Source organism: Varanus komodoensis, unplaced genomic scaffold (assembly GCF_004798865.1).
Source record: "Varanus komodoensis strain SLA01 unplaced genomic scaffold, ASM479886v1 scaffold1, whole genome shotgun sequence".
In the NCBI taxonomy this organism is placed as follows: domain Eukaryota; kingdom Metazoa; phylum Chordata; class Lepidosauria; order Squamata; family Varanidae; genus Varanus; species Varanus komodoensis.
This window is the reverse complement of record NW_025335268.1, coordinates 134186698-134214132: the sequence shown is the minus strand read 5'-3', so window position 1 is coordinate 134214132 and position 27435 is coordinate 134186698. Positions and strand designations below refer to the sequence as shown.

At 40.2% G+C, this 27435-nt stretch overlaps 1 protein-coding gene across 2 annotated transcripts in view; it reads left to right on the top strand.

Moving 5' to 3' along the window:
* The window catches only part of KCND3 (potassium voltage-gated channel subfamily D member 3), a 299025-nt gene that overhangs the window by 241824 nt on the left and 29766 nt on the right, over window positions 1-27435 (top strand). For both annotated transcript variants that reach the window (XM_044451627.1, XM_044451622.1), the window contains exon 3: window positions 21733-21834. In XM_044451627.1, coding sequence (XP_044307562.1) covers window positions 21733-21834 — 102 coding nt within the window. The remainder of the gene's footprint in view (window positions 1-21732; window positions 21835-27435) is intronic.

Below are 27435 nucleotides of genomic sequence, written 5' to 3'. Positions count from 1 at the left end.
AAGCTGTCTGTATGCTGCCACACACACACACACACACACACACACACACACAGAGAGAGAGAGAGAGAGAGAGAGAGAGAGAGAGAGAGAGAGAGAAATGGACGGACGGACAGACAGACAGTTCAGACCTACCCCCCATGGGCTTCTTTGCAGAAGCAATAGACTGACACTTAGTGTTATCCTTCAAATCAACTTCCTTAACAACAACAGTGATGTTATCACGTAGTTAATAACAGTACTGGGGTCTAACAAAGCTAATTCAGAGTGAGAGCAAGAATTATTGAATACACTTTTCTTTCTCTCTGAATGATCTATATTGTCCTCAGTATTATTGTCACCCAGCCAAATTGAATGAGCTATATGACAGCACACTGTTACTAAGATGAAGAGCAATTTAAAACTGCAGCAGCAGCAAAAGACAAGAAAGCAACACCCTTTGGGGCTATAAACACTGGCATTAAAAAAAAAAAAAAACCCTACCCCAAATTCCTTTTCATGCCAAAAATATTCGTTGAAAGAGCATCCAACTCTACCCTAGAATTACTTGCTGCTTGTGTGAAGTGAGCCAATTTCCCCACATGGTTCTGATAAATGTCAGCTATGCCAGAGAAAACACTAGGGGGTAGCATCTATAATAAGGTCCTTTATACTTCACTGCTTTCAGAAGCATGTACTACAAAGGAATGACAGCCCCAGTATTTGGGAAGGTGTTACAGAAAGGTGTTTCCTTCCCTTCTTCTGCAATTGTCAGCTCAACTGCCTCACAACCTTCCTTGAATGCTCAGAGACAGCTCAGTGCTCTGGCAGAAGTACAACAGGAATTTGTTCAAAAATAGCTAGAGGAAAGAAACCGTGAAATATTATAACAATTGGCCCACCACCAGTCCATCTATTTCAGTATCATCTACATGGATTGGCCACAGCTTTCCACCATTTCAGATGGGTGCCTTTCCTAGGCCAACTTACACTTGCCAGGAATTAAATTTAGAGGCCGGTGGCATATAGAGTATGTGCTCTACTGAGCTATGGCCTTTCTTCATAAGTGAACGATGCCTTTTTCCATGCAGGCAAACATTCTTTTCCAACCGTTGCACATACCAGATGAGGCAGAGATGTAAATAAGTGCTTGAAAGCCAGCAGATTCTGTGAGCAACATTGCTAAAGCAGACTTATGATTAATGGCTAGACTTGCAATGCCAGCAAAGATATTAAAACAGCTGATAATCTCTGAGGGATTAGCTTGGGTTTAGCAATGCTTTCATGGGGACTAAACTGAAACGGACACTTCCATGTGCACAAAACTTGGGTTTTATAAAACAAGTGCTTCTTTCCATGTGAACTAAATATGTTTTTGAGCCCTCTAGCCTTCTAATCCATATTAAGTACATCCATGCATTTGTCAATGACCAGGCTTTATATAATTTTGATGCTACAACTGCACCACATTTTGAGAACCTTTGCCCATTGCTGTTGCTGTTGAGCACATACAGAGCATTTTGAAAAGCTTTTGATGTCAAGTTACAAAAGAGGGGAAAATGTAACATTTTGGAACATTTGTATTTTAGATCAGTTGATATATAAACCAGCAGATCAGCATGTTTTTCCAGCTCTGAAAACAGATGGTTCCCCCTCTATCCAATGTAGCAACCCCCTTCCTGTCTACCAAGCCACCTCCATTGTCCTCACCAACATCCTCCCATCTGCAAAGTCTTTCCAAGGCCAGGTTTTCTTTATTTTATGTAATCAGTTAACTCTCTCCTATAGCATCATTCCATTCCTTTATAGCAATATAAAAATACCTCCATTGCAAAAAGCAAGGGGAAAGAATCGTCCACTACCTAATAAGGAAAATGGTTCAGAGAGAGATTCAGAAGACAGCAACAAGGGAGAAGGTGTGATGCCAACACTGTCATCTTGTTGGCGTCTGGTTAAGTTTCTCCTCTACTCTCATGGATTTGATGGCATAAGGAAGATAGCAGCCTTCCTTATTATTGGAGAACCAGTGTGGTGTCTGGGTCAGAGTGCTCGACTAGGCCTCCAGAGACAGGGTTCTCGTTCCACCTAACTGTGAAGCTCACTGGATGACTTTGAGTCAGGCACTGATCTCAGCCTAACCAACCTCACAAGGTGGCTATGGGTATGGAATGGAGAAAAGGAGGATTATGTCAGTCCTGGGTTCCTTTTAAATCAATAAATGTGCAATAATGTTAACAAATATATTTTATTTTATTATTTTATTTTATTTTACTGTATTGTAATGTTAAGGTTTTAATTTTTGTAAACTGCCCAGAGAGCTCGGCCTTTGGATGGTATAGAACTGTAATGAACGAAATAGAAAATTGTTGAAGGAGATTCAGCAGGGGTGAAGCAAACAAACAAACAAACAACAACCAGATAAACATCTAACTGCATCTATTTCCCAGCTGCTTCTAATGACACAATTGTGCATAGTGTGTATCCATTCTATACATGAGTTTTTGTTATAATCTTTTAAATCCTAAAATTCCCAGGGTGTTTGTTTTTATTCACTGGAGGAAATCATCATGACTTCTCATCATCCTTCTATGATCTATGATTCCTTCTCGTGCCTGTGCTTGCTGCCATCGCATCTCCCCCTGCCTCGGGGACAAGATGTTTTATTGCACCATGATGGAAATTTGGAAGGGCAACTCAAAGGGGTGGGGGCAGGTGACAAAATAGCTTTGTGAACCATTTCTCAATCCCTATAAGTCATACCTTTTCCTCCCCTTTTCAGGCAAATAACAGAGGACATGCTTACCATCTCTCATCAAAAGGAAAACAAAACAAACCTTACTTTATTGCTTGGTGGTTCAATGTTCCTCACAGCTGACTGTTTATTAGCATGGTACTGCCCCTTTGGGATGCAAGCTTTCTAGGTGCTCTAGAACACATTGTGGTCCTGTTAGCATTCAACAGAAATTTCCTTTAGTAGAATTTTTGTCTGGCTGCTGCAGCTTTATGACTGTTCAGTTTCTCTTTGCAAAATGCTGCACTTCAATTTGCATCTTTACTGTCTTATTTTTATTTGTATTCTTCTTTGCTGGCGTGTGTTCTTTTCATTATAAGTGATTGAGGAATAGATGGTCTAATAAAGAAAATAAGAATAAAATACTAATGAAAATGTCAAAGAATGGAATTTTAGGGCCAAGGTGGGTGTGATATTCTTTAATACAAATGTTGAAAAATAGTAAAATGATATCCAAATACTATTATAATTATGGGGAGAGAGAGAGAAGAAAAATATGTGGGGAAAAGTGTGGAAGTGCAGCAAGGTCTATAGTCTCAACATTTGACTACTTTGTGAGACGTGTACAACAAAAACCAGCAATATTCTCAGCTTCATGGTCCTTGTCCCCAGAGGCAGGAGAAGAAGTGATGGCAACAGGCAGAGATGAAGATGAAGAAAGATGATGAGAAGAATGCTTAACACTAGATTTATGGGATCATATTGCCTCCGAGGAAGATGTCTCCCATATCCTTCAATAGAGATGCTAATATAACAGATAGGCTGCCAAACCCTGAGAAATAGTTGTATAACTACTAAATAAATAAATAAATAAATATGTCAATGCAAGACAAAAATCTATATTTGTGGAACTGCATATGGAGGCAGAATCTTACCTTTTGAAAATATCAAGGCCTGTTTGTGATTGATGGCAATGTCACTACTTACAACTGAGCATAATCCAAGCTTCACTGCCTGAAGCTCCCATCTCTTCCCACTAGTTCTCTAATAATGATAAAATGTCCTATGGATAGATCTTTCATATCGTTCATCAAAATGTATACTAGAAGTAAAATAAAGTGCTTAAGAGACTTCTTATTATCAAGCCAATGCTGAAAAGTAGATTGGAATATTATTCTGGTTTGTAAATTATAATTTACAAGACCTCTTCTACTTAACTTGCTGGCAGAGCAATTCCTTGAGGAGTTAATAAAGAAACATTGCTAAATTTGAACAGCTATAGGACCTAGCAAGGACTGATTTGGGGGCTAAAAAACAGAGGTGTCTAGAGGTAGGAGATGGGCTAAAACTGGCTAAGGAGGATGGAGGGCATGGGAGCAGAAGCTGGCCCTAGCTTCAGCCCAGTGATGAGAGAATCCCTTGAAGAAAGCCCCTGACCAACAGGTCAAGAGGGGACTTTTAAGAAAAACCTCTCAGTTTGAACCCAATGGGCATTTTACCTGCTCCTAACTCTCCATAAGAATGTTATAAAATAATACATTAAATACTAGGACTCATTAATTTTGTATGCTCAGTTCATTCCATCCTTGACTTCACTCTTTACATTTAATACCTTGTACAGAATCTTTTTATAGAATCATAGAATAGCAGAATTGGAAGTAGACAAGTAGCCAAGAAGGCTATCAGGTCCAACCCGCTGCTGTTGCAGGTTACCAATTTATACCATCCCACTTCCTTTCTCTTCTGTATTTCCCTGCTTTGGAGTAGTAACCACTGAGTGGACCTATATGACTATGCAGTCAGCCATGCAGAGATGAATGACTGATTGCCAGATGTGTTAAGGACAGTTGAAAGGACTTGCTCACAGGGGAAACTAAACATTCATCCAATGGTCTATATGTATTAGTGATCTAATACATAAGCACAATATGTGCTAGTACTAATATCATAGTATTAGATCATACACTAATACATCATAATGTATTAGATCACTAACTATAGATCATTGGTTGCGTGTTGAATTTCCCCTGTAAGCAAGTCATTTCAACTGCACATATGATATCGATATACAGAGTTCTGCCACTATGATTAACATGGTATGGCAGAGTATTCCACTGTTACCATGCCCAGGCCTAGTCATTTACCTAGTCCTGAATGCCTGTGTCCAGAACAACCTACAAATAATGTATAGATTAGGCAGAATAAGCTCTGGTGAGCCAAAAAGGGGAAAAAACAGGAGAGTAATTGAAATTGTATGTATTGTTTCTTATGAAATGATCTCCAAATCCAAGGTTGCTATCAAAATTAGAACAGTCCTCCTGTTTAATTATGCAGATGGCTTATGAGACAGCTCCTGTTCTTAACCCAAAATGAAAACCAGAGAGGCAATTTCAGGCATTTGCTTGCCAGCTCTCTAAAATGGCACCCTCTCTATTTGGCATACATAAAGAGCTCAAGCTTCATTAGCAACCAGTTGGGACAATTAAGAGCTCTTCTAGTTAAGATACGCAACAACACCATAATGTGGAAACAGGGACCAGTGGCAAGTCACCATGACAACTTGGAATGGTTTGCTGATACATGAGAAAAAGTTTTGGATCCCTATTCCATATGTAGGTGTGGAAGGTTCTACTCAAAGATTAGGAAAGACTGCTTCTTCAATGCTGCAGCTAGGTCTGGGCTACGTGGCCAATGCCCAAAGCCTCACAACCCAGGGGTGGAAATTATCACACCAACAGTGGCAGGACACAAGAGAATCAGGGCAGCAGAATCACACTCCATTTTATTTCCATAGTTATGATGGTGCTATAATGTAATTATAAAATGCAAAATTACTCAACCTCAGAGGGTTTTTGAAATTATTATTATTGTCAAGGTTGGCAAGTAGTTTGGTTGTTGTTCCAGAAGCAATGGAATAGAGTGGGTGGGAAGGAGAGAGAAAAGAAATATTAGTTGCATACTTCACAACTGAAGCAATAATGCACATGGTCATCTAAAGGGGGCCTCCAAAACACATCTGTAAGTCTAGGGTCTAAAATTGTTCAACTACATCACTGCAATTTTGTCTTGCTCTTCTTGGCACAAGGAAGTATATGCTTCCAAAAATGTATAGAATCCAGAGGAAAAGAAGAAGAAAGCAAGCAAGGAAGAAGGCTTTTCTTGGGAGCCTTGCAATGTTTCATAATGTTCTTCATTTAAGCCTGTAGAAAATGTTTTAGCAGTACAACTAATAATGATGACAAATGTTACATCTAAAACACACACATATGCACTAGAAACTAATAAAGAGGAAGTAGAAGAGCAAGAAGCTATAGTGAGAAAATTAATCAGAGCTATACTGGAGAAAGTATGAGCTCAGAAAAGACTTCCAAGGTCAAAGCAGCTGCTCTTTCTCCAGAGAGCTCATCTTAATCTTCTCTGCCAACAAGATTCCTTCCATGCTGTCTGAGGTGCCAAAGATGAAAGACCAACTTCAGGACAGGTGCTGGTGGAGGTATCCTAGGCAGTAGGGGGAGGAGAATCAAGGCATTGCCAACTTCAACCAAATCTGGGCAATGCCTTCACTACTCTTCACATGAGAAGAGGGGAAATATTAAGATGACCAAAATTGGCTGTCTAAATGTTTATAAAGGGGAACATGAAGCCAAGACTCATTTCATGCTCCTCCTGTACATGATTCAATGCCCAGAACCTTCTAAAGGTGGGAGGTTATAAGCAGCTACACAGGAGTAGGCCCTAGTAAGTAATTAAGTGGACCGTGAACTGTTATAAGACCAAACAGTTCAACAGAATTAAATAGGGCTAAATAAATCATCTGTTGAACTCTTCAGTATGGAAAAGAACAGATCATCCTAAGCAATCTAATCTAAAACAGTTTGTAAATCAAAGAGAACAGATCAAATACAGAAGCAAATTATAAATAAGGAAGGGACAATCTCATTTGGCTTCTTATTTGGCTTCTCATTTTTTCCAGTCTTAAATCAGGTTTTCCCCAAATTTTAAGCATTTCCTTTTAAAGTGCACTTGAACATGCATGAGCATGTTTGTGCAGATTTCCTGTAAAATGTGTATTTTAAATTCATTTTGTCTTTAGGAAAACAATTTTCCCAAAGCATTTTGAACATTGCACAACCACTGAATAATTTGAAAAAGTACAAATTTTAAAAATAAAAAATTACTAGATGAAACATATTAGGTTAGTTAACATCCAAATGTGAACTGAAGCAATTTCTCCGCCATCCTTAACTATAAGAGGCTTTTTATTATATAAAATTGAATGTTATGTTAAAAACAAAAATGTGCAACAGCTAATCACATTAAAATCTGAGTTTGGTAGCGTATAAGCTGCAAGCTCAATGTGAGTACTATCAATTCATTCCAGAAATAGGTTTCCAAAGTCTTAGGGGAATTGTTTCTAAGTCTCTCTACTGAAATTCCTGTAAGTGTAGAGGGAAAGGTAACTCACCTGCCTGCACAAGGCACTTGCTCTACCAGTGAGCAATGTCTAAGTGGTATAAGTTGAGAATTTCCCCAAAACAAGACTTCCAAGGCCTTTGCTTACTCCACCCTGGAAGTAGGATGGAGTAACTCTCTCACTGCTGCCATGTTTGCTGCCACTGCTAAGGATACCTGGGGGAATAGAAGAATAATCACAAAACTTGGGACTGAACTATGCAAAGGCCTGAACACTGATTTATAGCTTCATACTGTTATCCAATTACTGTCCAGTCCCTGTGATGACATATACAGAAGGATAGGAACTTGTTCCCTGTGTTAGCAGTAATCCAATCTCAATGTAATGAGGGCATGCATCACCGTCTGGTGCCCCTCTCAGTCCACCAAAATTTGCATTGACTCAGAAGTTCAACTAGGAGGTATAGGTAGAGTCAAAGCAGAATCTACTAGTATCTAGGAGGTATGGGTAGAGTCAAAGCAGAATCTGGTAGATGAAGGATGGCATCAGAGTGGAGACTGGTGTAGGATTATCAGTAGAGTTTGAGAGACTTGGGTTTTGTAGTGCTAGCTGTTCAGACCACAGTACTGGTTACCCACTAAAATAAGGGGTTACTGGACCAGTTATACTGGTCCATTAGCACTCTGAGTGGTAGTGGACATCTCACAGAGACAAAGCATGAATTAACAAGTGAAATTACTTTGTCCTCACAAATATGTGTGGAAGAAAATAGTCCTGATTAATTCAAATTTAAATCTAGCCCAGTGGGTGATATTACCATACATTTGAAAGGGATTCTGGCAGTTTTAAATGTGACTAAACACACTCCGATCTAGCTAACAGTATCGTTAATCATCCCGCCTATCTATGCTTAGCAAGCTCCATATTCTGTGCATTGTTCTATAAATAGATTGGAAATTATGTTCTCTTGTGTTGGAGAAGATAAAATGATACACTGCATTTGGAGTGACGATCAGGGCATATAAGATTAAAAAGGAATTCCATTCCAAAAGCAGAAGGAATCCTTTCATCTTCAAACAGTAATGAACCAAGAACCAGAATGAGGTATAACCACATGCAGTCAACATTTTATTAAATTATAGAGGAATATAATGAGCTCTACACAATTGAATTTCCTTGTGCATCCTTAATATGTAATATTTGTGAAATGACACATTTCAAGATTTTTTTCTTCCACACAAGTAAGAGCACAAGAAGAGTTTCCTGGAGATGTTTTAAACTCATTTTTAAATGATTAACATATGTGGTACCATCTCTGCAACAACATTAAAAATATGACCAATTTTCTTTAAGAATATCTCACTGTTATGTTGGGAAACTACCTTGTGAATACGGGGTTCTGTGCATAGTAATTGCATTACCAGTAGGCAATCCTTTTGTTATTATTCTGGGAAGGATACAGTTTCTATAAACAGTAGTTTGGTCATATAAATAGTGGTGTTTCCCCACCACTGCTGCAACAAAAAGAATCATTTTCAGTGAAAGATATCTTGGAATTCTCCCCCACTCTTCCATCTTCCTAGAAATATTTGTTTGTTGGTTGGTTGGTTGTATATTTTTTCTCACCATTTTCCTCTCGAGGTAGCAAATATAATCTTTCTTCCCATTTTATCCTCATAATGGTTCTGTGAGATAGGTTAGGCCAAGAATTAGTGAGTAATCTAAACTGGCCCAGTAAGCTTCATGACCATGTGCAATCTAGAACCCAGAACTTCAAAACATGGAATCCAATGCTCTAATTAATACATTGGCTCTCTTATCTCTCAATGGTTGACAATGTTACCTGAAATGTATGGAGAAATTGTGCATGCTCAGGTTCTTATGGATAAATTAAGTACTCTTTTTAAAAGAGATGTGTATATGACTCTTTACTCCTCGTAGTTCAGTTCATAAGAATAATAGGAAATGAAAGTGTGTCAACCATTTGTTGAATTACTGCTTATCTCACCATGGCTAACAATTCTCCTGGGTGGTTTCTTCTCAAGCATAGAAACTGTTGTTTTGTCAAAATAAGCCATAACTGCTTTTTATCTTAGGATAAAGTGAGGAGAAATGAAAGGAATTAGGATGGAATTGGTACAGTGTTTGCTGAAATACTGGAAGCTAGCTACCATCTGCGGAGCTTTTAAAGCCACCACAAGGATGCCTCTCTGGACATCCCTACTTGAAGCATATAGCCAGTGCTTTATCAAGACTCCTTCCATTTTCTTTGTGGGAAGATTGGCGCATCCTTCCCACAAGGGTTTTTCTGAGTTTTTATCTGTCGTACTATAATTTCCAGTATGTTCCATTACACAACAACAGATGGCACCATGATATAGAGTGGAATTGTGAAAATACGCTAGCCTTCTTTAGTAAATAATGGCACCTTCTAGAAATGTACCAGAATAAAAATGTGAAAATCATTGGAAAACACTGGAGAGGATCTGAGAGAAAGACAACATCATATAAAGAACCTGTAAATTTACATGAGTGAATGATCATAAATAAAGCCTCATGTAAAAAAGCCCTCAGTGGGGATTCAGTTTGCTAGAGATTAAGGACCATAGGTGGAAAGAAATACCACAGGTAGTAAAATTCATAGTGCATTTAAACAAGCTTTTTTCTTTATTTTATTTCTTTACAAATAAACTAACCAAGTGTGTACATATGAACATTCCAATTTACTGCGAGCTCAAAATACATCACATATTTCTTTAGGGAAATTTCCTATAGGGTATAATTTATGTCCATATCTTATTAAGTTGCCATTTCAAATAAGTGATGTAAAGTGCAGACAACTATTTACTTCCTCTTGATACCTTCTAGCAACTGGGGTTCCAAACATTCTGTTGGCATCGGCCATGTGACAGACAGTCTCACAGGAAATCAGAACCAAGGCAGGGATTTCTTCATTCTGTATCTTCATACCTCACCAGTGTTGATACACGGTTCCCTTCTAGAACATTGTCTACTGCCATTAATTTTGAAGGAGAAAAAGCTTCATAATAAGAATCAGATTGGTGCAGTTTGATGGAAATTAGCAGACAATTCAGACTCGAGGAGTTTTAAGGTCTCTCCTGCCAACTTCTTCAAAACTGTATGTATCTAGACCAAAAAATAGAGAAGAATTTCTCACAGCATTTTCAGATGATGAAACTGACACACTTTAGTGCCCCATGAAAAACAATGCAAAATTGAAAAAAATAGTGCATGTAAAATTGCCGTGGGCTACTTATTAATCTGCAGCAGCTTCTCACTGATGCTCAGTACTTTGCAAACAGAAAAGGAGTGAAACCCAATCATGCAGCTGCTTCTAATCCACCAAAGGTGCAATCTGTGGGGTACAAAGATTAGATCAGATCAGGCTTGAATTCATTCAAGTGTTGCTAACTCAGGCCAATTTTGGCTGTAATTAATAAATTCATCTTCTGTTTCAGTTTTCATACCTGAAAGTAGCAGTTTTGCTGGGGCATAAATACTTCACTGTGGCATTATGAGTGGGATCCAGCTGAAGTTGAATTCCCTTTGAAGGAAATGGGACTTGAGTCCATTTTTATTTTATTCTAAGCCATGTTGAATTTGTCCCATTGTTCTCAATGGTTTGGCATACGGCTGTTTCCTGAGGCCTTACTGTATTGGGAAAAGGGCCACTTAAAGACCTGGACGTGTTGGAATCTGGCCCATATCATCCCTCAATATCACCATTCTCTTCATTGTGTGTTCGGGCTGTTCCATGGACTTGGTCCTGTCAAGAGAAAAACACAATCTGGCCTTTAAAGGGAAGAAATTAGAAAGGAAGCTTTTACTTCCTCATGCTTCCTTTCGAATGCCTGCCTCAAATGTCAAGAACCAAAGCCTTTCCAAGTTTGAGCTCTCTAGTTTTGTAGAACAGGACTGGTAGGTTACCCCACCCAGCAATTAGCCTAATAGCTTTGACAGTGTCCATGAAGATTTGGTTATCAATGGGGTAAATTTGTTGAATTAATTTCAGGCAACTGGTGGGCAACTCCATGCTGAAAGGAGCATATGTGACTCCTGCAGATGTTCATACCGCTGATTACAGCAGGAAGAGAAAATCTGAAGCAGCTGCTAATTATGCAGAGTATTGATGGGCTTTGCCAAGAGCACTCTTAGGATGAGTTTAACAGATCAAATTATATAGAATGGATCATACTAATGAATGAGTCTGCCCAGTAGTTAGTGAATCTAAGACATATGATTGAACAGACTCCCCCGTTGTAATGGCTACAAAAAACACATCTGACGCCATGCCAATGTGAAACATCATTACTGGATTCCAGTTTGGAGCCAGGAACTGGAATACTAAAAAACACTTTTGCAAATTAGCTACAATTTGAATTTCTCTAGACTGAATCACAGACATTCAGTTGTTACAGATAAGATGCAACTCGGCCTTTTCCAACCTGTTACCTCCAAATGTGCTGGATTGAAACTCTCATTATTGCCAGCCAATGCCATGTTGGATGGGAAAGATGGAAGGTGAGGTCCAGATAATCTGGGGGAAGTAACCCTTTGTGCCTAGGGCAGGGCTTTGAAATTTGCTTTTATTCTGTGCATTTTCAGGGCCTGTTATTAATGCTATGATAATAGCAGTTTTCTTGATGAAGAGACTTGTAAGAACTGAGAAGTATATTAAGTGATTGGCTGCCCATGCCTTGAGGAAAATCATTAGTTTCTAAATAGCTCGTGGCAGTCACTTTCAAAAGCTAGAATGCAAAGTTTGCAATCCCTATTCCTGGATATTGTTTTGGCACAGATGTTTCTCCAACCCCCATCTCCACAATGGCAACAGCACTGTGTGTATCCATTCAAACATGTTGTTAGTGTGGGATTGACAGAGAGAGTTGCTAGGAGACTGCAGCTTGTTGACATGAACATTATCAAATTTAGAATACAATTCATTCAGAATGTTAAAATGACAGACTTCCCAGATGGCTTTGGATAAAAACCACCTTGTGTCAAATTTGCCATGCTTGGGCAAGGTGCTAGAACAGGTGGCAGCCTCATAATTCCAAGAAGTGTTGGGTGGTATTGATCATTTAGCTCCATTCCAATCAGGCCGTAGACCTAGTTATAGCATGCAAAAAGTCTCAGCTGCCTTGGTTGATGTTTTAAGATAGTGAATAAATGGGGTGATTGCAAACCTATTGTTCCTTCTAGACTCCTCAGCAGCTGCCAATACCACCAGCCACAGTATCATGGTTGCTTACCTGGGTTGAGCTTAGGATACACAGTGTCAAAATGGTTCTGGTCCTTCCTGGAGGAGTGGCCTCAAGAAGGTGGTGCTGGGGATGTCTCTTCCACTCATTGGCCATTACCCTTCCCGATGTTGCAGGGTCCCATCTTGTTTCCCCAGGTTCTTAACATATACATGAAATCACAGTAGAAAGTCATCTGGAGGCTTGGCCTGAAGTGGCATCAATATGTGGATGATACTCAGCTCTATCTCTAGCTTCCATTTATACATTTCAGGGAGGCCATGGGACTCTTGCCTGGAGGCTGTTTTCAGATGGATGACAGTGAACAAGCTGAACTTTAATTAGGAAAAGATGGATTGAAAAAATATGCATAGAAGTATAAATCTGGTCTGAGATGCTGTTGTACTCCCCTTAAAAGAGGAAATGCATATTTTTAAGGTTTTCATGGGGCCTATACTAACCGGGGAAGCTAGTATACAAGGTGGCTGCCATGTCTGGGAGTGTATTTCACCAGCTTGGGTTGGCATGCCTGCTGTAGGCCTGTGTAGAGAGAATGGGTCTGGCCTCAGTAGTCCATGCACTGGTTCCATACATGCTGGGCTATTGTGATGCATTCTTCATAAGGTTTCCTTTGATGATGATCCAGAAGGTGTAAGCAGCACAGAATTCAAAGTGTGCAAGTAGCAGGATTTCAGATGTTTAAAGCTTAATTTGAAATGCCCAGTTTGACCTTGAATGCTTTTAGTGGCTTGGGACCAAAGCTGCTTTCACCCTTATCAGCCTGACTTCACTGGCCCATTTGTTGCGGCAGTTAGATGGACAATGCAGGAGAAAGAGTCTTTGGTGAGTGGCCTCAAACCTCTGGAATAAGCTACCATCAGGGATCAGCTAAGCTGCATCTTAAGAAGGCCCTGAAAACAAACTACTCTGACCTTTTCCAAATTCTATTTCATCAGACTGGATTATAACATGTACTGGTTTTGTTATCCTATTCGTTTGTTTTTATTATTACTACATGAGTTATGATAAGCATTTTAGCGCTATTTCATATTGTTTTGGCACAGAGGGGTCTCCTGCCCTGAAAGCTGGCCTAAACATATTTTAAACAAATTAGTAAAACAAATAATTGAATATCATTCACTATATATTCATATATACTGCCTGATCTCTGCTGAAAACCTTAAAGGAGTGATTTAAGTAATTTCCTTCAAGTTTTACATTGTGCATTAACTCTGTTATCTTCCATTTTTGCTCCACAGCTATCTAGATGTATATGCCAGATGTTTGCATCTCCTTATCTTCATAAATAGCTATTGTGAGTCTAGTGCAACTGCAGGCCGAATGCATAAGGTCTTCGGTGTGCAGTGCCCCTCCCCCGCATCCATATGGCAGATAGGGCCATCACAAGTTAATGCACTATGAGTGGGGACACCCTTTAGAAAAGTGTTTGGAAAGTATAGCTACTGCAAAACGTGGTGGCTGGGGCATTGTGTGTTCTGTGTTTTGTAGACCATGTAACACCAGTCTTGAATCACCTACAATGGCCTCCTGTGTGCTGACAAGCCAGAGGTTCTGTTGCTCACCTAGGGAGACCTAAAGGGTTCGGATGCAGGGCAGCTGAGAGAGCAGAGGCTGTTTTCCTCCTGAGCCCCTGTTAAGGATTTCACCCCTTGATGGGGCAGGTTCATGGGGCTCCACAGCCTTCTGTGCAACAGCATGCTGATTATGGAGCCCCCTCCTCAGGGAGGTTACTTTGACTCTCATGTTATTGGCCTTTGGACCGCTGGTGAAAACTCCGGTTTGCCAAGCTTTTACTGCTCAAGGCTGTTCTTTCATTTTTTCCATTTTACTGGCATCATCAATCAGTTTTGTTTGAATTTTCATTAACACTGTTGCAATTCCCTGTTTTCAAGTGTTATCATAAATGCCTCAAACATGGACTGAGTACAGGGTTGAATCAGAACTGTATTTAAATAAGCAAGCAAACTAATCCTTTTTTTTTTTTTTTTTAACAAAGGACAGAGCGATGATGGGACATTTCTTGTAATTTCTCACTTTTATATATGTGGGAAGTTAACCTGAGTAGAAAAGAGAAGTGAGAGTCAGAGCAATGTGCCCTTGACCGAGTGAATCACAAGCTTGCAGATATCTGGTCTGCTAGATAGGAACATTCTCTGCACAGATTAGAGCTAGGATGAAATGGGCGATACAGAGGCTGCTCTGCATATACAGGAGGCTGCATCCTATGAACAAGATATTTCATCCTAAAGTCCTTTGCAGTGGTGTTTTCTTATTGAAAAAAAAATCCATTTGTCAAATGGGCAGAAGTGCTCCACCATCCTCTGTTGGGAAAATACACACAACAGTTCTAAAAAGCTGAATCAGCAGAAATCAACATCTAGACAGAATATGTAGCTGTGATGTGTATGCATCTCTGGTATCTCTAGAAGAGCTAAAATTGTATTTGACATTCCATTTGAAATCCACAGTTGTAAATCCTGCAATACAAAACATTTGAAAGAAACATTTTGCATTGTAGGCTTCTCCCAAAGGATAATTTTCATAGTAAAAATCCTATGGCAAAATGTCCTTTGCATACTGGAAAAAAAAACATTCCCAGGTCTCAGATTTGCACTGTGCAAAATTGTATAGAACATAGATTTAATGCTGCCTTGCTTACTATGACAATTGCCAGAGAATAGCCTTTATTCCAGAAGGAGAACTTTATCAAAGAGTTCTTAAATATATTGTGGCTGCCCACACAAAGAATAATTCAGTTTCAAATAATTCTGTGGTATGCAGAAAAGAGGGAAGTTGCTGTGACAAATCTGGGAGTGTTACAAATTGAAGGCAATGTTGTCTTTCTTCTTCCTGCCCCACATAAGATTTTGAGAATGAGGCCAAAGTAGTGGTTCAGTAGAAGTCATGTCCAAAGCACCCTGGATTTCACGGCTCTCTCGTGTGCCTTGCAGTCCCAATATAATTGGCTTCTGGCTGCTTCCAAGTAACTGAATTTATATAGCTCTGCATTCAGGACACATCATTGCCTGGGAAATTGTGTATGTACATTAGAGTTCAAAAAGTTAAACAATTCTTATTAATAGAGCACCAGATGCACCGATGCATAAATGCTAATAAAGCTTCTTGGCTCATTATGTGCTGGAGAGTCCATGGTAGATATTTACCTCTTGCTACCCTGTGTGTCTATTAAGCAGAGCCAATTAAAAAGGTCCTACAAAACAATTGAACATACCATTCAGTTTAGCCATTTTTCCTTTTGTTTTTCTTTTTTGTACTTAACTATAATGTATTACCTTGAAAGGCATTTCAGTAATTAAGTCTGAAATCCCATACCCAATTACTTTAGAATAAGACGATGGGGCATTCCTCGTCAATCCGAGTCATACATCGGATTGTACCATACAGACATGGGAGGAAATTCCCTTCAGTTCACTGTGTTGTACATCTGAGCAAACAAGCAAAGAGCACAGGCTATAAAACCCAGTCAGTCTGCCCAATACTGATATTGCAATAATGTGGAATACGTGTGTTGCCAGAGCGTACAGCAAAATGGTGATCCCTTGAAATCTATCTCAGGATAGATTTAGATTGCATACAATATTTTCAATAGACAAGGAGAAGCAATAGAGCACTGAGATAAATTAGGAAAAGTTTAACACACCCACAGCTTACCAATGCATGTGCACTAGCCTGGCTGTTCTAACTTAGGCGATCTGGACAACTGCAGCATGCTGATTTCTGAACCACGTGGGATGACCAGGGAATTGAAAACAGCAGGGGAGAAGGATGTCAAGACCATTTTTTTGGACATAGACTGGAATTCAAAGTATTGGTGAAAGTGTTCCCTAAAGACTTGGCTTTGCTCTGAGAGTCCATCTAGGACCTAGAGCACAAATAGCATTTCAGTCCCATGGGATTAACCATATGCATAATAGTTTGTCCTGCAAGGGTTGAAGACATAGAGTATGAGGTCTCTGTTTAATACAGGATGGAGCCGTCAGCTTGTAGAGGAATTTTGACTCAGAGTCCTTGGTGAAATTTCTGATGCAGAACAGCAAAAAATAACACCAGACTTAGCACTGGGATTCTTTTCCATTGCTGATGATTCGTCATCACATAATTCAGATAAAGAGGTTACACTGTTAGCTGTTGCATGTCTTGAAATTGCTAAGTACAGGGAACCTTGAACAGGGTCTACTATCCAAGGCTGGTACAGCTTAGTCTGGCAAATAGTGCTGCTGGAGAGGTTGACCCATGGCAAGCTTGTTAGAAGACTAATAAAGCAAGATCAATTTATAGAAATATGGGTCCTGAACTGAAATAGAGAAATGGTCTTCATTTTCAGAACCTCTAGCATTTGAGAGGGAAAGATGTGCTTGTCTGAACAAAATCAGTCATTTTAACTTCATTTAGAAAAAGAAAACTCACCGATTTCACTCTACTGGGCTGACATTAACTGCCCTGTGACAATGCTATTCTGTTGATAGCACCATAAGTAGTGCTTGTTTTCTGCATTGTCATTTTGGGAAGGGAAGGGAAGGGACGGGAAGCTTTCTCTTTGGCATCTTTCCTGTGAGGTTGTTGTTTCTGCATAGGAGCATTTAAACATTATCCCCCCTACCTGCATTCTGACATAACTTAGTCTATCCTTTCTCCTTAGGACCTGATGCAGTTATTTGTCCAGATGTGTAGACCTGGAGCCAATGTACACTAGACAGTTTTACTGGCATTGTAATGCCTAACTTGCTAACATGTCACATCATTCCCCAACCCATCCTCCTGGAAATTTTTGCCATTATATCCCAGAGATCTTCAGACTGTTATATCAGAACAGTTAATACTGGGGGAGATACATATACATATGTGCATACATACAAATCTGTGTGTGCACTACTGTTATGGGACCAGGAGAAGTAACATCAGTGGGCTGGAAGTAGTAAGGAAGAGGAGGTATCATATCAGGGCTTCAGCAAAACAGCAGGAAATATAAGGAGACACTTCAGTTACTGCCTACTCCATGCCCCCCCCCCCCCCCCGCCTTTGAGCTCACTTGCTCTTGCTCTCTTTCTCTCTCTCTCTGACTTGCCCAGTGAACTGGAGAAAAATGCAGTGCAGCTTCTCCCCTACTCCTCTCTTGTCCTTTCATGAAAATAAAGTTGGCCATATCTTTTCAAGCCTGAGAACTCATCAACCCAGGGTAAATCATACGATCTTCAATGGCCTTACTCAGAAGTAACTCAGATTGAATTCAGTGGTAGCACCACTGAATTCAATCTGAGTCAGAAAGCAAACATGGGAGAGGCTGTACTTTCTTTCTGAGAATTGCTTTTGTTTGCAAGGGAATAGCAGGGGCTGACCTGCTGCTTCACCCCACAGGAGATGGAAAGACATCAGCAACAGTCCACAGGCTGCCTCTCTTCCCTCCTCAACCCTTCAGCATGAATTTTGGTGAGGCCAAGAGGAGCCATCTTTTCTTTTCTTTTCTTTTCTTTTCTTTTCTTTTCTTTTCTTTTCTTTTTAAAGAATGCACCGCTCCTTCACAAATATGCACATAGCTAATAGAGCTATGCAAATAGAGCAATAAACATGCACATAGACATGAAACTGAAAGGCCATTTCCCTGCACACAGTTCTTTCCAAGTTCTCCAATCCTTCCTCTACTCTGAACACAGTGGAAACTGGACTGTATGCATTACCATGCGTCCCAGCTGTGATAAATATATTTTGCATCACTTCCACCACTGGAGTCCCTTACAGAGGATCTACTGAAGATCTCCCACATTTCAGAAACAGAACAGAAGCAGGCAAGATCTTGTCTGGGTGGGCAGGGGAGGAAGCCTGTCATCCATAGTACCAAACAGCTGCTAGTTAGTATGGGCAGTACTAAACTAGACTGATCATTACAGAGTAGTTCTTTAAAACAAAATAATGAAGATCCTCTTGCTGTTTCCCATTATTTCAATTACTGTGTGATTTAATAGTATTGCTTATTTTGTTTACAACAAAAATAAATATATCTATCTAAATTATTTGTGGTTCAAGTCAGGAGAAAGGAGCTGAATGAAGTTAATGTGTGTGTGGGGGGGAGTGATTTTTTTTATTTTTGGAAAAAAAAGTGCTAACTGACCTCTCTATGGAGTGAAAAAGAGCTTTATGCTTGCAATCAGCAGAGAGAGAGATGCCTTGTAACCTTGGCAACATGGGTATAGTTTGTGTGTCAAAAAGGTGCTGCAGAAATGTTTCACAAAAAGACTGCTAAAAGCACTGAAATGAAGTGTAACCCCCCCCCCCCATTATATTGCCTGGTGGGTTTCAGGAAAGCTGTCCCTTAATACATACAGGAGATAGGAGAGTGACTAGTGAATTGAAATAACCAAGATATGCATGAAAAGATATGTAATTATTTCTGACTCAAAAAAGCACCAATTAGTTGTGTTGGTCCATTTGGGGTCAGGGGAATCAAACAAAAGTCTTATTAGGGTCAATGGAAAGAGGAAAAAATAATGAGCTACTTTTTGAATTTCACAGAACTCTTCCTCATGCTGGACACAGAGGAATTCTCTACATGAGGCGTTTAACCCTAACCCTTTACTGGGGCTTCCGCTGCTGCTTTCTTGGTAGAAAGATTAGAGCATCCTTCACATAAAGATTTTTCCCAAGTATTTTACTCTCTTCTGTTCCATAACATATCACAAGGTGGCATTGTGGTATAGAGTGGAATTGTGAAACTATTTCAGGCTTCTGTGGCAAAAAAAGTCCCAAGCTTTCTTCTTTAAACAAAGAAAAGTCACAGAAATGACAGGAAAACTCAGAACAGGTACTGGAAAAATGGAAACACTCTGAAAAGGTGCAACAAACTTCTGTAAGGAATTGCAAGAACACAGGAAATGCCTACATGGAGAAGCCTTAAAAAGTAAGAGGGGAAAAGACTAAAAGCTGTTGCAAGACATTAATGGAGATAGATCTGCAGCATGCAAGAACATCCAGACTAATAAAGTTACACATTTGCCACCTACAAAGCATTTTGGGATACAGCAGCAACAGCTATTTTCCCTTTGAAAACATAAACACAACTCAAAAGCTAGACCTTTATTTTGTGACTTTCTGTTGCTCCTAGTAAAGTTATACTTCTAATTATTTCCTATGTTTATCTCCAAGCTTTTCTCTAAAGAGTTCAAGGCAGTATGAATGTTTATCTTCCCCCTCCCCACTCTGTTTTATCCTCACAACAGTCTTGTGCAGTCAGCAAGAGTGCAAGTTGGCAACTGGCCAAATGTTACCCAGTGATCAACATAGCTTGATGGGGATCTAAACAGAACTCTGCCTGGCCCTATTCTGACACTATAGCCACTGCATTGCATTGCTACTGCTGTTAGAATAATTTCAGTTCTGAAACACTCAATTTATTTTCTATCCCCATTAAAAAAACAAGAACAAAATTGAACAGATCTGTGGTTATTTTTTCTGTTTCTGTTTTCTGCATATCTTTGTGAATAAAATTGCTCCAAATCTCACTGAGCAGAATTATTCTGAATCATTAATGTACAGTGTACTTAAAAGAAGAACTGTGTGTTTCTGCAAAAATCATAGGTTCCTAGTCCCATATTTCCTGATAATGTAAGTGAGGGCAGGGAGGTATTTTCAGAAGAGAGGCAAGGAACTGGGAGCAGTGTGCTTAACCCATTTCTTGCCAGCAGCATTTCCATTCTAGCTCCTCTATATGCTCAGGCTTCTTCCTTCCATCCAGTCTTGTTTCTTGTCTTGAATCCTGGGGAAGGCAGAGGGAGGGGGAGCTTAATTGGAAAGCAGCATGTGGGGAGATTACGTAAGAACATAACAAGAATCCTGTTGGATCAGACTGAGAGCCCACAGTCCAGCATTCTCTTCACCATTAGAACCTCACAAGTAGGCCAAGAGTGCAACGGTGAAGGGGTGCAAATGGCTGCAGTGACAAACTGGGCAAGGGGGTCTAGAAGCATCTCTTCCCACCAAGCACCTCTCTGAGTATGCTGTCCCTGTCTCAGAATTATGCAGCAAGTTTGGGGTCAGCAGCTCATACTTGCTTAAATAAGGTATCGCTGCACCCTGAAAGCTTAATTGTACTCATGAGCACCCAAAAAAATCTCATCTTCCACCTCCTAAGTTTATCGAAATGTACCTTTGAGTAATCATACTAAAGATTGTATCCTTACCCTTACACCCCATACCTTAGCAAGTTTCCTGGTCTGTTCCTCTAGTTGACACATATACGCCTGCAGTGTAAATATATGTAGTCCTTCCTGTTAATATATAAAATTTTTGCCCTTGTTAATTCTCACAGTAACCCTCTGAGATAGGATATCAGTATCCCAGGTTGTTAGCCCTGGTCATAAGCAGCACATGTCTTCAATCAAAACACGAGGGCAACAGAGATTGAAGGAGAACCAAGGCTTAGTCAGGTAAGGGTAAGAAACTCTGCTAGATATAGCAAGACCAAAGCAAAAGCAGTAAGATGCAGACAGTAATGGTGAGATATTAGCAAAGGCATGGCAGGACCAGGGGCACAGACAGAGCCAGGAACAGGCAAGGATTAGATATAGCCAAAGACATGACAGAACAAGGGACAAGGGGAGTCAGGAAATGATCAGAGTCAAAATGCTGGTGAAGATATTGCAGAACTAAAGGCAGAAGCCTGGTCAGAAGCAAAGGTTATTACTACAAGGATATACGTTCTTCTGGCAAAGCTGAACAGGCATGGAAAGCATTTTGCAGGACCTCCTATGGCACCTAGTCTGCATGAGCAAACCAGTGCTGATTTTGCAAGCAGCTGCAGGGGTGGTGTTAATACTGCAAGTATTCACAAGGTGAACTAGGCTTCTTCCTCTATCAAGCCACCAGGTGGGTTACAACACTTTGCAGATACAAGTTAGGATACAATAGTTGAGGGACATTGATTGTGCCCTGGTCACAGACTAAGAGCATGGCTGAGGCACGATTAGCTTCTCTTCAAACTGGCCGACAACTTCAGGAATGTCACTAATGCATGATATTATATTCCATAGGAAATTCTGGTTTCTCACCCCACCAAACGTTTCTACCATGATGAAAGCCACACATATTTCCTTTAAAAAATTAACACTCTTCTTTTTCAGAAGGAAAGAATCCATCAAACTCTTGTAAAAAAGATGTAGGAAGTAATAAAACTGTCAACCTATATATTGTATGAACAATGTATCTCTTCTGAAGCATCAAAGCTTGAAGTTAGTTCATAGTTTTCAGCCAAAGAGAAACCAAGGTTGAGGATGAGTTCAGGCTTAACACGTTTCCACTTTCTTCCCTTCCTGCTGCAGAAAGCCCGGCTGGCCAGGATTCGTGTGGCCAAGACAGGCAGTTCTAATGCCTACCTTCACAGCAAGCGCAATGGCCTCCTTAATGAAGCTCTGGAGTTGACGGTACGTACATAGAAAAGCAAACCCTTTCAGGGAAATGTTAAAAAGTATTTCCACCCCTTATTCTTCCCTTGTCTCTCCCTGTGTCACTTCTGTAGGCAGGCTTGAGCTGCACTATAATTACACTGTAATCTTACTGAATGCGCTAAATGTAAGTAGCTCTTGTACAGTTGCACAAGAAAAGGATTGCAATGTGAGTTTCTTGGGCTCCTTCTTTAAAGCTCAGGCAGGAGATAGGCCCCTAATGATGACAGAAAGATTAAAAAATGAATCTACCTTTGAGCAGTAAGCTCAAAGCATCACTTTCAATTAACAATACTGACACAGATATCAATGGAAACAGGATAGAGCCGTTATTCACTTCTGCAAGGCTGGGGAACCTCAGGCCTCCTTTCCCCATCCAGCCCTCTGAGGTTCCCCAAACTGACCTTCCTGGTTGCCCTTCTTCTTGCCCCCATCCCAACCACTTTCTCCAAGTCACCAGTTGTTAGGTAGTTTCCTGGTTTGTGCAGTTTATTTACCACCTTATTGGTAAAAAGTTTAGGGTTTCTCCACATAAGACTTTTAACCCACCACTTTTCTGAGACTTCTGGATTTTTCATGGGATTAAAGTTGGCTCCTTTAAGTGTCCCGTCCCCCCATTTAGTTTCTCTGCCTTTGTGTGAATTTCATTACACAACCACCTGGCCATGGTGCCATATAATGAGGGCCTCATGCTGGTTCATTCCACCATATCCAGATATATACACATTTCTCAATCTTCCCCTCAAAAAAAATGGCTGGAAAGATACAGAGAGTCCTCAAAGATGACAACTCCTACATATTATCATGAATGAAGAATCACAAGCACCCAATACATGCTTCATATACAGAAGCCTTATTTCCTGGTATTAAGAGCTTTAAGTCAAAATAAGCCTCCTCTTGACTTCCTCTGGAATGTAACCACAAGAGTTTCTCTGCAACAGGATTTGCCTCTCAGGCTGAAGGAGTTTCCTTATGGATGGAAATCAGGTATGCGATCATTCTTCACAACTGCCTGAGCTTGTCACAGCAGTTGGCAGAGATGTGAAAGTGTGTAAAATGATGTGGAGAGCCATATGAACATGTGTATTTTAATGGCTTGGGTCACTTACCACAGGAAGGCTATTCCCAAAGTTAACCCCTTAAGTATAAAAGGTACTCTTTCCTGAAATCTCCTTGTTTCAAAATAACTAGAGGCACAATCCTATGCATGTAGACAAAAATCCTACAGTTCCTAGCATGGCTGGAGAATGCTGGAAATTGCAGATTTTTTCTATCGAAACGTTCATAGGATTGTGCCCTAAATCTCCAATTAAATGTCTTCAGATCCAGGCTGTGATATTTCTTAACAAGTATTGTGCTTCTGCAAATATTTCTGTACATGAGACCCATGTGCAGGAGCAAGTACCTTTTGGATTAGCAACTAAAGATACATGAACCATGCATTAGAGGAATCCCACAGCTCAATTAGGCAATCTTTTCTTGGCTGAAGACTGATTTATTTGAAATGAAATCCATGAAAAGGCATTAATACCTGCTCAGGACTTGATCAGATTTGTTGAAGCTGAGTCTGTTGAGAAATCTGATGAACTTGAGACTTCCGCTCCCTCTTTCATGAGTTGCTAAGATTAACTACCAGAAGCTTTGACTGGAAAAGTAAAATGGTCACCACACCATGTAGAAGCACAGAATGACAATGGGACAGGAAAGGGGATAAAAGTTAATTACATACTTCACAACTGGACTAATGTTCACACCCCTCTTAAAAGGATAAGAAGACTAAGATGACTAGATCCTGGGTCCAAAATTACTTCGCTATGCTACTGCCACTTCCTGCTAACTGTGGAAAAGCAGTGCTCCAGCACTGCTAAACAGCTTGAGTACAGAAGTATTGCAGGTCCTGTGCATGGCAGCAAATCCATCCTCCAGATTATCCCAGAGAGATTTTCAGTGTGTACTTCACTTTATTCTCCCTCTGGCTATGTCTAAGCATAATTTCTTGGATGACCAGGGGCCCCTGCCACCCAGAAGATCATTCACTCAACAGGACCTGCCTTTTGGCTGAAACTGTCCATTCTTGTGCTTGGTACTGGCAGTCAAATTGGCAGCCAATACAACAGACGAATCTTAACAGGATCTTTTCCTTGCATATAAAAATACTGTCAGTGTGGGTGTTGATAGAATTTATGTCTGCTCAGCCTAACAATTGGTCATTTCTGATCCTGATTCTGTATCTATTCTGTATCCAGTATAGCTTTCTAGTCTATAGTAGTCCATGTCCTTATTCCCTGTCTGATGCATATGCCAGTGAAAGCCCCTGCAAACAGAATTCAAAGTTCAATTTTAAAGACAGAGAATGAGGAAAAAGAGGAGATATTGTTAGCAAAAACACAATGAACTCTTTGAACTTGGTGCAGTATTGTTGAGAGCTGGCTTGGACTTCAAGTGCCAGCTCAGATGAGTTTATTAGGTTCTTTGATTTAACTACATAGTCACAGAGAAGACACTGCAGGAATCTAAATCATGCCCAGTTTTACTTGGTGATTTAAAGCTTCATAGTAGCTTGGAAGGTGTGCAGAACTTCCTGAATACTCTGACTAGCCTTTCTTTCTTTCTTTCTTTCTTTCTTTCTTTCTTTCTTTCTTTCTTTCTTTGTTGCCCCTTGATTTCACTTTTGTTATATTCTATCCATTAAGAGACACTTATCAGAAAGACAAGCATCTAAATTCAGAGTTGATCAGCCTTTAAATTATGTTACCAAAAATAAAGTTTTAATGATAGATGGGAGAATAGGATTCTTCGTGCAGCTTTGTAAGATGGACTGACATTTAAAACCTGTCTAATTATGATGGTGGTGATATAATCCAAAGCAGCTAATAGCATAAATCAGAAATGATCATTATACAATGAAATGTTAATAATATAATAAGCAAATATTTCTGTTCTGATACTGCTTGTATAGCACTTCAGGCATAAAGAACATTTTGTTTCCTACTCAAAATAGCCCTTATTTTATGCCATTTAAATCCTCATTCTCTTGGAGCAAATGGAGGATGAGAGCACCTGTGTTTGTCCCACCATCCAGTGAAACTAATGATAGAGATCTGAGTTCACCCAGTTGAGACACCAACATCTGAGACTAGATCTCAAACTCAACTCTCTGTTTCCACTGTGATTATGGAAATGTGGTACTTGAGGTCTATTGTAGTAATAAGCGCAGTGATAGATGATGTTGGAATAAGCAAGGGAATCAGTGTTTCAGTATACAATCAAATTACTCCCACCTATGAAAGGGGAAGGGTTTTGAAGGGATTTCATTCCCATTTAGGCCACAAAAGGAAGACCTTGTAATGCTTCCATATTTGGATGATCCTATGTCATTGTTCTGACTTGTTCACAGAATTTTGGGGGAATGAGTTCCAGACAATACTATCTTCCAGTTGTAAATGCCTGTATTTTCCCACTGCTTCTTCTATCTTTTTATCACAGGCTTTTTAGAGACCTAGTTCTACATTGTTATGGTTGTGTTATCAATTCCTGTTTTCTGCATCGCATTATATTATTACGTTTGCATTGTATTTTATATTTTTAAGCTATTTATATGAAATTTTAATCTTCTAATTAAAAGAAGGCCATCTGCCCAAGGAGCATTGACTCTTGAGCAATGAAAATAAAATACATAATACATTATATTGAAATAAACTATGTCAACTTATCAGTTTAGGATGAACTCTAAAGTTACGCCCTTTTCTGTAAAGATTGCAAACCTATATATATTTATTTGGAAGTAAGTCCCACTGAATTCCCATTGAATCAAGTGGAACTTATACCCAGTCAAGTGTGTTTAGGACTGCAGCTGATGTCCAGTGTTGGCCCATTCCTTAAGCTGAAGGTGTCTAGGCAGCTTTCAGCAGTTCCTAAACAGTACCAGAGTACAATAAAATAATCCTCAGTTGAGGCATTCTTGGAAAAATTGCATTCTCATTTTCCCTGAAACACTTGAAAATCTGGTAACAGAAGTTGCTTTGTGATTAGTCAGCTTTACAGACCTGGGCTTCTTCCAGACAAGATGGCCGCTAGCACTACCAATTAAAAGGTATAATGTTTCTCATCTGTTTCTCCTTAATAGATTGAGGTGGAAAGCAAGGTCTTTGACACCAAAAAGATAGCTATGGGGGTATTTGCCCTTTCTGGGGAGGACATGCCCCAAGCAGGGTGCCACAAGTAAGAGGGTACTCCCTCTTTAGCAACCTGCCTAACTTTCTTAGAAAAACTGAGCCCTATAGAACCCATAATGTCATTGCTGTAGTATACTAATCACCTTCTCGAAGTATCCGACCAGGTGGGAATGGAATAGTCATAACACAGTGTCTCCCATTCCAAATCCAGACAGCCACTCTGGAAGGATACCATATGTAAGAAAACTGAACTCTTCTGGGATGTCCAAGAGAACAAACAGTGTCAAACTCCCCACGTGTCTTTCTTGGCAATCGGCATCTGCCACATTTTTTGTTAACTCTGTAGGTGCATACCTGTGGAAACTTGGCACAACAAAGAGTTTCTCACTGAAGCTTGAGTGGCTATTAAAGCTATTATTTTTTATTTTTATTAAAAAAATTTTATGTCGCCCCATTCGCCGAAGCCTTGGGGCGGCTTACAACAAAAAATTAAAATAACATTTTAAAATATATACATTAAAATACAAATATATAATATAAAACATACAATATAAAACAAGCCGCCCTGGCCAAATAAGATTCAATAATATTAACATTTAAAATACTGCTTAAATAAAAAGGTCTTCGCCTGGCGCCGAAAAACAAATAACGACGGCGCCAGGCGGACCTCTCTGGGGAGCGCATTCCATAACTTAGGCGCCACCGCTGAGAAAGCCCTCCTCCGAGTAACCACCCTCCTAACTTCTTCCACGGAGGGCTCCCGGAGAAGGGCCTCTCCCGCCGATCTCAGGGGGCGGCTGGGCATATAAAGATGTAAGCTCTCCTTCAGGTAACCAGGACCCAAGCCGTTTAGGGCTTTATAGGTCATTACCAACACCTTGAATTGGACCCAGACTTCAATGCGAAGCCAGTGAAGCTGACGGAGAACTGGAGTCATGTGAACATAACGTCCTGTCCCCGTGAGCAGCCTGGCAGCTCTATTTTGGACCAATTGAAGTATCCGGACCATCTTCAAGGGTAGCCCCACATAGAGCGTGTTACAGAAGTCCAGACGGGAAGTCACCAACGCATGTGTCACTGTCGCAAGGCAGTCGTTCTCCAGATAGGGGCGCAGCTGATGAATCAGCCGAAGCTGGAGGAAAGCGCTCCTCGCCACTGCTGTTACCTGAGCTTCCAGTGAAAGCTCCGGGTCAAGGAGCACTCCCAAGCTGCTGACCTTGTCCCTAAGAGGGAGTGCAACCCCGTTCAGGACAAGGTTCAATTCACCCTCTCCGAAGTCCGATTCGCCAACCAACAGGACCTCCGTCTTGTCTGGATTGAGCTTCAGTTTATTGGCCCTCATCCAGCCCATTACCTCGGCCAGGCACCGGTTCAGGACAGCCACTGCCTCACCTGGATTGGTGGA